The following is a 16,278-nucleotide window of genomic DNA, read 5'->3' on the forward strand; positions in this document are numbered from 1 at the left end:
AGCGACGTGCAAGTTTCTTCAAACCTGCCAGAGAGCAGTTTTTGTTCAGTGGTGACAAATGTGCATGGATTAAAAGGCTTTTCTTTAGTTTTTAACATTTTAGAAAGGGAAAAGTCACAGGTAGGAGGAGGATTGGAATGAGGCGTTCACTGAACGTTAAAATGGGCGGCGCGGGCTTGTTGGGCCGAAGGGCCTGTTTCCTGTGCTGCGTTGTTCTTTGAAAATAAGTTGTGAGGGAATAAACTTCTCCACACAGCGAGTGGCTGGGGACTGGAACGCGTTGCCTGGGAGTGTGGTGGGTGCGGGTTGGGTGGAGGCATCGGAAGAGGGCATTAGATGATTATCTGAATAAAAACAGTAGGTTGGGGGGGGGGGGGAGTGTGCTAAAGTCAGGATGCTGCTTTGGAGAGCTGGTGCAGACCTGATGGGCCAAATGGCCTCCTCCTGCACTGGGACAATCCTGTGATCCTGTTCTTTAAAAAAAAAAGCTGATTTTTTTTCTACAGATGTATGTACTCTGTTTCTATATTTCCCCTCCCCTGTTTACATCAAATGATTTTCTTATGGACTAGAGGGTTATTTAGCAAATCATTCCCTCTCTCAGCAAACGCTGTGTGTCTGGTCCTCTCCACTCTGAGTTGAACAGAGGATTGGGGGGGAAGCTGACACACACACACACAAGCTTATGCATTCACACAGCAGAGGGATGATAGATCTTGGGGGAAAGTGTGTGTGTGCTGGAGACACAGTGAGCACTTTGGACAGCAGGCTCGGAGTTTGAGGGAAGGGTGTTGGTGAACAGCGGCAGGTGCCTGTCAGAGGGGGGGGGCACTGGCCCCAGTGTTGAGGCAGCTGCGGTGAACCCAGCCAGACAGACGTGTACACAGCATTTCTCCCACCCCTACCCCTACCCCTCCCCTGTCTGCTCACCTCATTCAATCTGGGACAGGTACCTGCCCCTCACCCCGAAGACGAGCAGAGATATAAAAGGGAGAGGACAGTGAGTTTCCAAGGGGGATTTTTGTTTTTTCTTTATTATCTATCTATCTATAAATTCTCTAATGCAGGCAGGAAGGAGCAGTTTATTGAGGGGAGAGGTTCTGTCTGCCAAGACGCGGGGTGCTGGTGGTGGTGGTGGGGGCAGGAAAGTCACCCGGGACTCGATGCCACGATGAAGACCAGCCGAAAATGCAGAGCGGTGCTGGCGGTGGGCTTGAACTCGGTGGCTCTGGTGTTCTCCACCACCGCTTTCGTCACCACCTACTGGTGCGAGGGCACCCAGAAAGTGCCCAAACCCACCTGCAACCGGGAGACCCGATCCAACTGCATCGACCTGAACAGCAGCGGCACCGCCAACCTCTCCAGAGCCCACCAGTACAGCTGGGACACGGGCGATGAGAAATTTGTCTTCCGCTACTTCCACACGGGAATCTGGTACTCCTGCGAGGAGAACATCAGTGGTACCGGTGAGTGTGCTCAGAAGCAGTCGCTGTTTGCTCGCTGGCCAGTCCCTGCCAAGCCTGTGTTAGCCTTTATTCCAAAATTCCCACCCACTCCCCACCTTTCTCTTCTTTTTTTTGGCTACAAATTTTTTTGCTAATAAGTCTATTTAATGCACCCTCTTTATCCTGGCTCTGTGTGTGTGTGTGTCTGAAAATTGATACGGAATGGTGAAGGTTACATGTGGAAGTAGGAGAGAGAGAGTGTTCTTCCCAGGGAATTTTCAGCAGGACGGAGAGAGAGAGAGAGCACCCCCTCCAAGATTAAATCTGCCCCTGTTTCCAATTGCAACATTTCCAGCTCTTGGGCAGTGTAAACTTGGAGAGGGAGCCCTGAACTTTTATACCCACCCTGCTGCATCCCTGGGCTGGGGGATATTTATCGGTGGAGTTGGCCAGTGCACATTCTGTGCGGAAAGTGGTGATTTATTAATAATTAATGCTATTAATCTTGACCCAGGCGACTGAATTACAGCTGCTTGTGTTGGCAGAGGTGCCTTGGCGAAGTGGGTTCCCCTGTGAACGGTTGATTCAATTGGCAGAAAGTGGGAGCAGAACAGTAAGATTTGTTCTGTTAATTTGATGTTTCAGTTCGACTGTGGACCCTGGGGTTTAGAATTTTTTTTGCACCTCCCGTCTTCCTTTAGAAATTAAATTCAGGTTTAAAACAAAAATCTTGTACAAAGCACTAGGACTTTTCATTTAACCTGAGACCGCTACACTCCTGACATTCTCCCACTTCCCTCACTGGAGGAGTGATTTCCCACTTGTTGTGCTCACATTGTTTGAAAGGTGAATTAATGATTTTGTTCGACATAGAACACTCCAGCACAAACAGGCCCTTCAGCCCACAAGTTGCACCGATCATATCCATACCTACCAAGCCTATCTATAACTCTCTATCCCATTAAATCCCATATACTCATCCAGAAGTCTTTTAAAAGACCCCAGCGAGTTCGCCTCCACCACCATTGACAGCAGCTGATTCCACTCACTCACCACCCTCTGAGTGAAAAACTTACCCCTGACATCTCCTCTGTACCTGCTCCCCAGCACCTTAAACCTGTGTCCTCTCGCAGCGACCATTTCAGCCCTGGGAAATAGCCTCTGAGAATCCACCCTATCTATATCTCTCAACATTTTATAAACCTCTATCAGGTCGCCTCTCAACCTTCGTCTCTCCAGGGAGAAGAGTCCCAGCTCCCTCAACCTATCCTCATAAGGCATGCCTCCCAATCCAGGCAACATCCTTGTAAATCTCCTCTGCACCCTCTCAATAGCTTCCACATCCTTCCTGTAGTGAGGCGACCAGAACTGCGCACAGTACTCCGAGTGGGGTCTGACAAGGGTCTTAGAACAGTCTTCTGTTCTTGCCTGGGACAGAGAGAGCTTTTCTATTGGAGAGAGTCCATTTTTATAGTGGTGAAAAATGAAGGGAAGGAGGAGAAGGGCACTCTGCAAACATTCCCATCCTGAATGATGGTGGACCAGGACGCGAGTGTCAAAGACAAGGGTGAAGCATTTGCGATCATCTTTGACCAGAAATGCCGAGTGGACGATCCTCCTCCTGAGGCGCCACCCACACTGAAGTCTGTCTTCTTAGAATCCCTATGCAAGTAGGCCATTCGGTCCATTGCACCAACCAGTCTTGAACCAATTCAATACAAAGAACAGCACAGCAGAGGAAACAGGCCCTTTGGCCCGACAAGCCCGTGCCGCCCATTTTAACACTCAGTGCCTCATTCAAGTCTTTCATCAAGGTTTTTGTTGACCTCTAGTGGACTCCACAATAAAGGGGGTGGAAATTTAGGGAATTATATGTATGCCACATTAAGGGAGATCCAATTCAGGGACAATTTATTGACACCATTCAGCCTTAAAAATACATTTCATATCGTATCAAGAAATTGCTGAGTGCATTGGACACAGAAAAGGCTGTGAAAGCATACTGGCTAAAGACTTGTTCATCAGAGATTAGTATACCCCTATAAACAAGCTGTTCCAGTCAAGCTACAACACTGGCACCTCCCTGGCCAAGTGTAATGTTCAGACATGATGGGCGACATTTTACAGCCTCGCTCATTGTAAAATCCCACTCGAGGTCAATGGACCTTTCCGTTGTCCACCCCCTCGCCTGCTCCGATTCCCGTGACGGGCGGGTTGCTAAAATTCCAACAGTTGTGTCCACAGACCCAATCCAAATTGGGCGGCACGGTAGCACAGTGGGTTAGCACTGCTGCTTCACAGCTCCAGGGTCCTGGGTTCGATTCCCGGCTGGGGTCACTGTGTGTGGAGTTTGCACATTCTCCTCGTGTCTCCATGGGTTTCCTCCGGGTGCTCCGGTTTCCTCCCACAGTCCAAAGATGTCTGGGTTAGTTTGATTGGCCGTGCTAAGAAATTGCCCCTTCGTATCCAGGGATGCGTACGTTTGTGGGTCTGATATGGGGGTAGGACCTGGGTGGGATTGTGTTCGGTGCAGACTCGATGGGCCGAAGGGCCTCTTTCTGCACTGTAGGGTTTCTATGATTCAAATTGTACAACTAAAGTCCCATTAGTCTAGTCTCAAACATCAGCAAAGCAATTAGTGGGGGTCTCTGACCATGCTATTGAGTGGCACTTACTCTTTGATGCCCACTTTGGGTACTGCCTGAACCAGTCATTTCCAGGCCTCCTTATGGCTTTGATCCAAAGATGGACAAAAGACCTGAATTTCAGAGGTATGTGGAGTGAGTGTGACATCAAGGAGCCTTAGAAAATCAGGGATGGAGTCACAAAACGGCAAATTTAGGTAGCTTGCACACAGATATGTCATATCAACACCTTTTTATTTGAAGGGGGTGAGATGAGATTTCGGAGAACTTGTGGTTAGAGAACAAGTTCACTCAAGTATTGGCCAATGGAAATTGGTTGGACCTCTTGTCAAACAGGAAGCAGAGAGCTGAGAGACTATCCTGGTGGCGATGGAAGTGTACAAATATTGGGCTGTCCGTAGTGAAGAGGAGATGGTTAGAGCCAGGAAAGTGGAGGTTGAAGTGACAGAGGGCATTGGAAGATGTCGCTGAGGGGGAACTGCCCGCTGGAGCAATGCCCAGCCTTGTCCCTTGGTGGTACGGTGGCACAGTGGATAGCACTGCGTCCTTAGAGCGCCAGTGACCCGGGTTCAATTCCGGCCTGGGGTCACTCTCTGTGTGGAGTTTGCACATTCTTCTCGTGTCTGCATGGGTTTTCTGTGGGTGCTTCAGTTTCCTTCCAATAGTCAAAGTCAGGAAAAAATCTATTCAGTGGGGCAGTAACAGACTGAGATAAAAGGTCTACCAGGGTGGTGCTGTTTCTTGGGAAGTGGTTAGAAGCAAGCTCTTTGGAATTGGAGGACTATGAGCTGGTAAATCGTGGAGAAGAGGAGGCCTGTGACTCTTTTGGTAACAGTGGCTTCATGTTCGGGTCATGGTCAATTTGGGGGGGAGGGGGTTTGGAGAAAGTGTCGGTACGTTGGCATTCATCCTGTGCAAGGTGGAGATGGGGGCTGGAAATTTTCCATCCCACACGCCGTGGCAATCGTAACGGGCAGGACATCAATTTCAGTGGGACCACTCAAAGCTCCGTTGAGCTCGGATGGAAGTTTCTGCGCTTGGGGTGTGGGTGGCTGGAAAATCCCACTCCAGCTTTCAACAACAACCACCCTTGTCAGCAGGTTTTATAGCAATGATAGGGTTGGACCTGAGAGAATGGAGTTCAGCAAGTTCAGAGGGAGACAGGTTAGACTGAGTGAGGAGCGCAGAGACGGCCAATGGACAGTCTCGAGTAAGAGATCAGAGACAGGGGTCCGGGTGGAGGGGAATATTGAAATCGGGCCAAAGAGATGTTTGAATGGGGAAGGACTCAAAGAATTGAACAATAATAATATTTAGTGAGGGATTGATTCATGTATGGAATACACCCCAAAGTGAAAATAATTCACTCAGTTGTAAAATTAGTGTGATTTCTTTCATGGAGTAACATACTGGCATCTAAAATCTGAGTGATTTGAGACACAACATGCTATGAGTTGTGTGCTTGAAAGGGAAAAGGTGAATTTAGAGCTTTTCTTCCTATCCTCAACTGGGGCTTCCTCACCTCATCGAGTCATAGAGGGTTTACAGCATGGAAACAGGCCCTTCGGCCCAACTTGTCCATGCTGCCCAGTTTTTACCACTGAGGTAGTCCCAGTTGCCCACATTTGGTTCATATGCCTCGATGCCCATCTTACCCATGTAACTGTCTGAATGCTTTTTAAAAGACAAAATTACACTGCCTCTATTACTACCTCTGGCAGCTTGTTCCAGACACTCACCACCCTCTGTGTAGAAAAAATTGCCCATCTGGACCTTTTTGTAGCTCTCCCCCCCTCACCTTAAACCTATGCCCTCTAGTATTAGACTTCCCTACCTTGGGGAAAAGATATTGAATATCTAGCTGATCTGTGCCCCTCATTATTTTATAGACCTCAATAAGATCACCCCTCAGCCTCCTACACTCCAGGGGAAAAAGTCCCAGTCTATCCAGCCTCTCCTTATAACTCAAACCATCAAATTCCAGTAGCATCCGAGTAAATCTTTTCTGCACTCTTTCTAGTTTAATAATATCCTTTCTATAATAGGGTGACCAGAACTGTATACAGGAGGAGTTGCAAATGATTGTTAATAAAGATTCCCATTGTTGACCTTCTGATGGGAGGGAAGATCATTCATGATACTGCTGAAGCTCGGGTGGTGTCCTTAGCTCCAACTATGTGTGGCTTATTTTAAAGTTTATTTATTAGTCACAAGTAGGCTAACATTAACACTGCAATGGAGTTACTGTGGAAAAAGTAACCACACTCTGGCACCTGTTTGGGTACCCTGAAGGAGAATTTAGCATGACCAATACACCAAGTCTTTTGGACTGTGGGAGCACCCGGAGGAAACCCATGCAGACACGGGGAGAATGTGCAAACTCCACACACTGACCCAAGCCAGGAATCGAACCTGAATCCCTGCAGCAGTGCTAACCACTGTGCCACAGTGCCACCCACAGTACTCCTGTCTGTGTGCTGTCAGGTGCTGAGTTCAAATCCCACTCCAGGGACCTGTCAGTCATTGAGTTTTCATTTCACTTGAAACAGCCTTTTAATAAGCTTGCAAACTCTTTCCTATACTCTCTTTGGGAGAAGAGAGTGCGAAGTTGTGACAATTAAACCGTTTTCTCAGGTTGTCACCTGTAATACTTTGCAAATATACCTCTGTTTTGTAGAAACAGAGTGTGTCGTGGCAAGGTCACCACACTGTAATCCAGAGATCCTGGCTAATCCTCGGGGGACATGAGTTCAAATCCCACCCAGGCAACTGGTGGAAACGAAATTCACCTTGAATTGAAAGCTTGTCTGAATCAGGGAGACCCTGGAACTCTCAGTCGTGGTTGAGGAACTCCTGCAGTGATGTCCTGAGACTGAGAGATAACTGGCCTCCAACAAACATCTTCCTTCGTGCCAGGTCTGACTCTAACCGACCAAGAGTAACGTAGAGCACCCCACACGCCCCCCCCGATTGCAATAGACTCCAGTTTTGCTCGGGCTCCTTGATGCCACACTCAGTCAAATGCTGCCCTTGATGTCAAGGGCAGTCACTCTCACCGCTGGCACTTAGCGGATGGGACCAGGGCCAGGAGTGTTGGTCAAATTCAAACCGAACATCATTGCACAGATTATTGCTGAGTGTCGCCTCAGATCATTGAGAGGAGACAGATGGGGCGGTAATTAGCTGGCTTGGACTTATCCTGCTTTTTTGTAGACAGGACATACATGGACAATTTTCCACATTGTCAGTGCTGTGCTAGAACAGCTCGGCTCGGGGGTGAAAACAAACAATTCTGGAGCACAAGCCTTCAACGTTTCTGCCAGAATATTCTCGAGGCCCGTAAGCCGTTGCAGTATCCAGTGTCTTCAGCCACACGCTGATATCGTGGAGCGAATCAGATTGGCCAGAGGCTGATATCCGTGTCTGTGATGACGGGGACCTCTGGAGGAGATGGAAATGGATCATCCACTCTGCTTCAGCCTTGTCTTTTACACTGATGTGCTGGGTTCCCCGTCACTGAGGATGGAAATGATGTTGGAGGGTTGGTTTCTTCACCAGCTCATTGCTTGTTTGATAATCCAGAACCATTCCTGAGTAGATGTCACAAGACTGCAGAGTTTAGATATGATGTGTCGTTTGTGGTGTCACCCTGTCTCTGGTGTGCCATCTCCACTGTTTGACGTGCACGGTGCTCTGTGTTGTGTATTTGCTTGGTTGGAATCTCATTTTTGTCTTTGCCTGGTGCTCTCCTGCATTTCTCATTGAAGCAGGTTCATCCCTGGCTTCCAGATGGTGGTTGGATACAGTTCTGCTGTTGATGGCCCAAATTGCCTCAAGGAGATTGTTCTGCAATATAGAAAACAACACTTACATTAAACACTTCAATCCACAAAACTAAAATAACTTTTTATAAGACCCTTGTCAGACCCCACTTGGAGTACTGTGCGCAGTTCTGGTCGCCTCACTACAGGAAGGATGTGGAAGCTCTTGAGAGGGTGCAGAGGAGATTTACAAGGATTGGGAGGCATGCCTTATGAAGGCAGTTGGGTTCATCCTGGGTATCGAATCATAGAACCCTACAGTGCAGAAAGAGGCCCTTCGGCCCATCGAGTCTGCACCGAACACAATCCCGCCCAGGCCCTACCCCCCCCATATCCCGACATATTATACCCACTAATCCCTCTAACCTGCACATCCCTGGACACTAAGGGGTAATTTCTGAGCATAGCCAATCAACCTAATCCGCACATCTTTGGACTGTGGGAGGAAACCGGAGCACCCGGAGGAAACCCATGCAGACACGAGGAGAATGTGCAATCTCCACACAGTGACCCGAGCCGGGAATCGAACCCAGGTCCTTGGAGCTGTGAAGCAACAGTGCTAACTGCTGTGCTACCACGATATGAAGATCAGTTGAGGGAGCTAGGGCTCTTCTCCCTGGAGAGACGAAGGTTGAGAGGCGACCTGATAGAGGTTTATAAGATGTTGCGAGGTATAGATAGGGTGGTTTCTCGGAGGCTATTTCCCAGGGCTGAAATGGTCGCTACGAGAGGACACAGGTTTAAGGTGCTGGGGAGCAGGTACAAAGGAGATGTCAGGGGTAAGTTTTTCACTCAGAGGGTGGTGAGTGAGGGGAATCGGCTGCCGTCGGTGGTGGTGGAGGCGATCTCACTGGGGTCTTTTAAAAGACTTCTGGATGAGTACGTGGGATTTAATGGGATTGGGAGTTGTAGATAGTTCTAAGGCCTGGTAGGTATGGGTATGATCAGCGCAACTTGTGGGCCGAAGGGCCTGTTTGTGCTGTAGTGTTCTATGTTAACTGTAAACATCTGATTGGGAAACTGATAGATGACCCTGTAGTAGAAGCAATTCGAACAGAACTGAGCTAATTATAGTTCAAAGCGTAACCAATGTGTATTTATCAATGGAGAAAATTTGAACAACGTTTTATTCGTTTCTGAGCTCTTGCTAGAGACAATGGATGGAATTCTCCCACCCTGCCCACCACGGGAATCATACTGGGGGGGACAGGACCATGTAACGGTCCATTGATCTTAGGCAGGATTTTCTGGGGCAAGCGCGGTTGGAAAGTCTCAACCAAGAGACCAACAATTGTCTTCAAGAAATTTAATTTGTCATGTCACTCCCAGATCAAATGAGCTAGAAACAGCTTTGTAAACAAATGGGTTTCTTGGGTTGAAGTAGCAACTCTGAAGAGGGCCATTAACTTCATTAGAGATAGAAATTATTGATATGGATCACTGAATCAAAGGGTTGCTTTGAAGGTAAGAGATTACATTTCTATTTGACACATCCACAGTATGCCATTTTGCCATGGAGATGGGCTGTAAGGGTCAAGGTGGATTTTTATTTAAATTCATCTTCATGTGTTTGCTCACAGAGATGAACAGTTTGGTTTTGTAAGAGACAGGGACAGTTCCCTTTGGTATTGCGTAGCTTGCAACTCGTGAGCATCAAGGGAGGAAAGTGATCAATGTTTGTCAGGCCTTAAGCATAGGAACTGCTACTATTCACTGCACAGAATGCTGGTTGAAGCTCACACTCAGTTTAGTGAGGCAGAAGAGACTGGAAGATTTGCCTTGCTTGGATGTAGAAGAAAACATCTAAAAGTAGTCCTCATAGCTAAAAACAAGCAGGTCAGCTTGTAATTGGGCACAGAGCGAGATCGGACAGGAACTGCAGAGGAGTTGTGGTCCTGGGGGATAGAGTTATTAGAAACCAGAATATTTCTCATTTTCTGTTTAAGTCAGTGTAGAAATTGGAAATGAAGATCAGGCTTGAGATGAACATGAACATCCCAGACCTCTCAGAGCGGGGGGGTGGCCGGGGGGGGGGGTGCACGGTGCAGATGTTGGTTGAAAAGAGGCATAGCAGAAAAAGAAGGGTTTGGCCCAGGGTTTTATTTTAAAATGTGTTTCCTTCTTTTCACTGTTAGGTAATTACCTGGAACAGGGTTGATTGAAGAGTGTTTGCTTTATTTTATTGCAAAATTCACTTGTTTTAAACCAAGGAATGGTGTGGCTTCATTCTTTCATTGAATAACGGGGTCTTTGAATTTATCTTCAAATATTGACGGCCTCTAGCATTCATTTCGAGAGGGCCAGAATACAAGAGCAGTGATGGACTGCTCGGACTGTATAAGTCTCTGGTCGGACCTGATCTAGAGTATTGGAGTTTGGGGCCCCATATCTATGGAAGGATGCGCTGGCCTTGGAAAGGGTCCAGAGGAGATTCAGAAGAATGATCCCAGGAATGAAGATTTTATCAGATGAGGAACAGTTGAGGAGTCTGGGTCTATACTTGATGGAGTTTAGAAGAATGATGTATTTGAAACTTACAGAGAGGCCTGGATAGAGTGGACATAGAGTGAATGTTCCTGCTAGTGGGAGAGACTAAACCCCGAGGGTACAATCTCAGAGTGAAGGAACACTCCTTTAAAACTGAGTTGAGGAGGAATTTCTTCTCTGCAGAGGGTGGAACTCATTGCCGCATAGGCCAGATCATTGAGTGTCTTTAAGACAGAGATAGATAGGTTCTTGATCAATAAGAGGATCAAGAGTTAAGAGGAGAAGGCAGGAGAATGGGGATGACAATCATGTCAGCCATAATTGAATGGTGGAGCAGACTCGATGGGCCAAATGGCCTAATTCTAGTCCAATATCTTATGGTCTGTGGAGATCATGACAATATTATATCGTGAGTTCTGTTCAGTGTCTATCCCACTGAGCACAGTGACAGGAGCACACAAGGTGGAGAGTGTGAGGATGTGCCTTCCTCTCCAGGACTGTATAGTCACCACCCTTAGCAGTACAGTCACGGGCAGTTGCATTGTGAGAGATTGGTGAGGATGAGGCCAAATAATCTGTTCGCTCATGACGTTTCTCTCTGCACCTGTCGCACATTGAGTCTGGCAGATGGAAGGAGTACGAAGTGTAGCAAAGGCACAGAATGTACTCTGGTTTGGGGCAAACTTCCATAAGCGACTTGTCCTGCCAATACAGAGGACAGCCAACCTTACGGTGTGGCGCTGGAGTCACGTGTAGAGTAAGGACCGCGGACTTCCTTCCCTAAAGGGCATTCGTGAACCAGGTTATTTTTGCAACATTCCAAAAGTTCCACCGTCGTTCTTTGTAACACCAGCTTTTCAAATTCCAGATTGATTAATGAGTTTAATTTTTATTTCCCAGATGCCAGGATTTGAACTTGTGCCTTTGGAGCAGTAGTTTTTGAATTCTAAATTACAAGAGGCTATTTTACTTTGGTTAGAAGTTAAAAAAAAACACAGGAAGCAAGGCTGTGCTAGGAGTTATTAACCCACGTTCATATCACCGTGAAATAGCAAGTAGACAGATCCATTCCAAAACACGTCACAAAAACGTTAAGAACATAAGAAATAGGAGCAGGAGTGGGCCATCTAGCCCTTCGAGCCTGCCCCGCCATTCAATAAGATCATGGCTGATCTGAAGTGGATCAGTTCCACTTTCCCGCTTTCTCCCCATAACCCTTAATTCCCCTGTCTATCAGAAACCTATCTACCCGTGACTTAAATATATTCAGCGAGGTAGCCTCCACCACTTCAACGGGCAGAGAATTCCAGAGACTCACCACCCTTTGAGTGAAGAAGTTCCTCCTCAACTCCGATCTAAACTGCACCCCCCCCTTATCTTGAGGCTGTGCCCTCTAGTCCTGCTGTCCTTTCTAAGCGGGAAGAATCTCTCTACCTCTACCCTATCCATCCCCTTCATTATCTTGTAAGTCTCTATAAGATCCCCCCTCAGCCTTCTAACCTCCAACGAGTACAGACCCAGTCTATTCAATCTCTCCTCATAATCTAACCCCCTCATCTCCGGTATCAGCCTGGTGAACCTTCTCTGCACTCCCTCCAAGGCCAATATACCCTTTCGCAAGTGCGGCGACCAAAACTGCACACAGTACTCCAGCTGCAGCCTCACCAGTGCCCTGTACAGTTGCAGCAAGACCTCCCTGCTTTTATATTCTATCCCCCTCGCTATAAAGGCCAGCATTCCATTCGCCTTCTAGTTGTAGTTATAATGGGAGGTTTCGATCTTTTTTTTGACTGTTCGGTGCTCAGAAGCAGCAGCTGAAGTGATTAAAGTGATGAATTTAAGGAATATATTCAGGACAGTTTGAGAATTGACAAGTGAACAGACCATGCTGGATTTAATGATAAGTATCAAACAAATCTGACAAGAAGGGAACATCTTGTAAATCCGAATTCTAATATGATTGATTTGGTAAGAGTTTGCAAAAAGGGAGTTTTAAATTTTTTTTTAACATGGGATATGGGTGTCATTGGCTAGGCCAATGTTTACTGCTTCTCCTTAATTGCCCTTGAGAAGGTGATGTTGAGCTGCATTATTGAACTGCGACAGTCACAGAAGATCATAGAACCCTATAGTGCAGAAAGAGGCCCTTCGGCCCATCGAGTCTGCACCGAACACAATCCCACGCAGGCCCTACCCCCATATCCATAGAAAATTACAGCTCAGAAACAGGCCTTTTGGCCCTTCTTGTCTGAGCCAAACCATTTTCCTGCCTAGTCCCACTGACCTGCACTTGGACCATATCCCTCCACACCCCTCTCATTCATGTACCTGTCCAAGTTTTTCTTAAATGTTAAAAGTGATATCCCTCCATATTATACCCGCTAATCCCTCTAATCGACACATCCCTGGACACTAAGGGGCAATTTTAGCATGGCCAATCAGCCTAACCCACACATCTTTGGACTGTGGGAGGAAACCGGAGCACCCGGAGGAAACCCACGCAGACACGAGGAGAATGTGCAAACTCCACAGAGACAGTGACCCGAGCCGGGAATCGAACCCGGGACCGTGGAGCTGTGAAGCAGCAGTGCTAACCACTGTGCTACCGTGCCACCCAGTCCCTGAGGTGAGGTGCTGTTAGGGAGGGAATTTCCGGGATTTTGATTTGGTGACAGTGAAGGAACAATAATTATATTTCCAAGTTAAGATGGTAAGTGACTTTGTTTAGATTGGGATGTGGACGTTGCGGACTAGGTCAGCTTTTATCGCCATCTCTAATTACCCTTGGGGAGGGACTTGCAGGTCGTGGCGTTCTCATGCATTGACTGTCTTGTATGTGAAAGGGAAAGAGGTTTGGAAGGAGCTGCCTAAGGATCCTTGGTGAGATCCTGCAGTGCACCTTGGAGATGGTGGATGTGGCTGTCTCTGGCTACGGAGGGGTGTGAATGGTTATGGCTAGGATACAAATCAAGCAGGGCTGCTTTGTCCTGGATGGTGCTGAGCTTCTTGGCACTGCGCTCATCCAGGCGGGCGGAGAATATTCCATCACACTCCTGATTCGGAGACGGTAGACAGGGAGTCAGGAGGTGAGTTAATCACTTGAGAATTCCTAGCCTTTGACCTGCTCTTACAGCCAAAGTATTTAGATGGCTTCTAAACATTGACTTGATGCCATTTTCATCTCATCCCTCGAATTCTTTGTCTTCTGTCCATGTTTGAACCAAGGCTGAGGTCAGGAGATGAGTGACCCTGGCCCAGACTGAGCATCAGTGAGCTGGTTGTTCCTGAGTAAGTTCCGCTTGATAACACTGACCCCTTCCATCATTTTACTAATGATCGACAGCAGACTGATGGGGTGGTACTTCTCCGGGTTGGATTTGGCTTGTTTCTTGTGTACAGGACATATCTGGGCAATTGTCCACATTTCTGGGTGGATGCCAGTGCTGTAGCTGTACTGGCACAGGGGACTGGCAAGTTCTGGGACACAAGTGTTCAGGGCTATCGTTGGAATGGAACTTGTGCAAAATCCAGTACCTTCAGCAATTCTAGATATCACGTGGAGTGAATCGAATTGGCTGAAGACTGGTATCTGAGATACTGAGTACCGATAGTAGTCATGATGTGGAGATGCCGGCGTTGGACTGGGGTAAACACAGTAAGAAGTCTGACAACACCAGGTTAAAGTCCAACCGATTTATTTGATAGTAAACTCACAAGCTTTCGGGGTTTGTCCCTTCGTCAGGTGAATGGAGAGTTCTGCCCTCAGACAGAGCATATAAAGCACAGACAGTTTACAGATTACTGATTAGAATGCAAATCTTTACACCTAACCTGCTATTCAAGTCTTAAAGTGGCCAACAATGTGAGTGGAAGGAGCACTGATCACAGGTTAAAGAGATGTGTATTGTCTCCAGACAGTACAGTGAGTGAGGTTTTGCAAACCCAGGCAAGTCACGGGGGTTACAGATAGTGCGACATGAACCCAAGATCCCTGTTGAGGCCGTCCTCATGTGTGCGGAACTTGGCTATCAGTCTCTGCTCAGCGACTCTGCGCTGTCGTGTGTTGTGAAGGCCGCCTTGGAGAATGCTTACCCGAAGGTCAGAGGCTGAATGCCCGTGACCACTGAAGTGTTCGCCAACAGGAAGGGAACAGTCTTGCCTGGTGATTGTCGAGCGATGTTCATTCATCCGTTGTCATAGCGTCTGCATGGTCTCCATTGTCTGGAGACAATACACATCTCTTTAACCTGTGATCTGTGCTCCTTCCACTCACAATGTCAGCCACTTAAAGACTTGAATAGCAGGTTAGGTGTAAAGATTCGCATTCTAATCAGTAATCTGTAAACTGTCTGTGCTTTATATGCTCTGTCCGAGGGCAGAACTCTTCATTCACCTGATGAAGGGACAAACCCCGAAAGCTTGTGAGTTTACTATCAAATAAATCGGTTGGACTTTAACCTGGTGTTGTCGTGCTGAGGACCACCAGAGATGGACCATCTGGGTGAAGATGGCCTTATCTTTGGCACTGATGAGCTGGGCTCCTCCATCGTTGACCATGTGGATCTTTGTGGAGCTGCCTCCTCCATTGAGCTGTTGAATTCTCCACCACCATTCACAGCTGGATGTGACAGGACTGCAGAGCTTTGATATCATTCCTTGGCTCCGTCCATTGAATGTTTCTTCCACATGCAAGTAGTCCAGTGTTGTCACTTTTCCAGGGTGATATCACGTACTTCTTGTGTGCTGAATCCTTGGCAAGAGAAGGTAATTTATCTTCCCTTGAACTGGAGATCAAACTTGAGAGATCAGGAATGTCAGTGCACAGCTGGCCTCGGGACATGTGCACACACGCAGATCTTTTTTCCTCATTCTCAGAGTCCCCGTGCACAACTGGAGAAAGGGCACACACTGTTTTCTCACTGCAAGCCCAGGAAACAGCCCCAAGCACGTGTGATGTTTTTTCAGATTTGGAATCAGCTCTGTGCCTGCGGAGAGAGGAGAGGGTATTGAAATGGTGCATAAAAGATCAGGTGACCAGGTGATCAGGTTTCATTAAAGGGAAGTCGTGTCTGACAAATTTACTGGAGTTCTATGAGGATGTGTCTAGGGCGGTGGATAGAGGAGAGCCGGTGGATGTGGTCTTTCTGGATTTTCAGAAGGCGTTTGACAAAGTACCTCACAAGAGGTTATTGCAAAAGGTCAGGGGACATGGAGTTGGGGGTAGGGTGTTAGCGTGGATAGAGGATTGGTTGTCAAATAGGAGGCAGAGAGTGGGGGTCAACGGGTGCTATTCGGATTGGCGGATGGTGACTAGTGGGGTGCCCCAGGGGTCGGTGCTGGGGCCTCAGCTATTTACCATTTATATAGATGATCTGGAGGAGGGAACCGAGTGCAGGGTGTCGAAATTTGCTGATGACACCAAGATTGGGGGAACGGCAAATTGTGCGGAGGGTGTGGAGAGTCTGCAGAAGGATCTAGATAGGCTGGGCGAATGGGCCAGGAAATGGCAAATGGAATTTAATGTTGGCAAGTGTGAGGTGGTCCACTTTGGTAGGAAGAATGGTAGGAAGGACTATTACTTACGTGGCGAAAAACTGCAGCAGGCGATGGTGCAGAGGGACCTCGGGGTCCTTGTGCATGAGTCGCAAAAACCCAGCTTGCAGGTGCAGCAGGTGGTCAGGAAGGCGAATGGGATGCTGGCCTTCATAGCGAGGGGGATTGAATATAAAAGTAGGGAGGTCTTGCTGCAGCTGTATAGGGCATTGGTGAGGCCGCAGCTGGAGTACTGTGTGCAGTTTTGGGCGCCGCACCTGCGCAAGGATATTTTGGCCCAGGAGGGAGTGCAGAGGAGGTTTACTAGGCTGATACCGGAGTTGAGGG

At 47.7% G+C, this 16,278-nt stretch overlaps 1 protein-coding gene across 1 annotated transcript in view; it reads left to right on the top strand.

Moving 5' to 3' along the window:
* The first annotated feature begins 1,171 nt into the window (after positions 1 to 1,171).
* Positions 1,172 to 16,278, top strand: part of gsg1l (gsg1-like) — a 248,084-nt gene continuing 232,977 nt past the window's right edge. Inside the window, exon 1 of the mRNA XM_080206057.1 lies at positions 1,172 to 1,466. Coding sequence (XP_080062183.1) covers positions 1,172 to 1,466 — 295 coding nt within the window. The remainder of the gene's footprint in view (positions 1,467 to 16,278) is intronic.

This window comes from Carcharhinus amblyrhynchos, chromosome 18, assembly GCF_965287045.1.
Source record: "Carcharhinus amblyrhynchos chromosome 18, sCarAmb.v2.hapA, whole genome shotgun sequence".
NCBI classification, from domain to species: domain Eukaryota; kingdom Metazoa; phylum Chordata; class Chondrichthyes; order Carcharhiniformes; family Carcharhinidae; genus Carcharhinus; species Carcharhinus amblyrhynchos.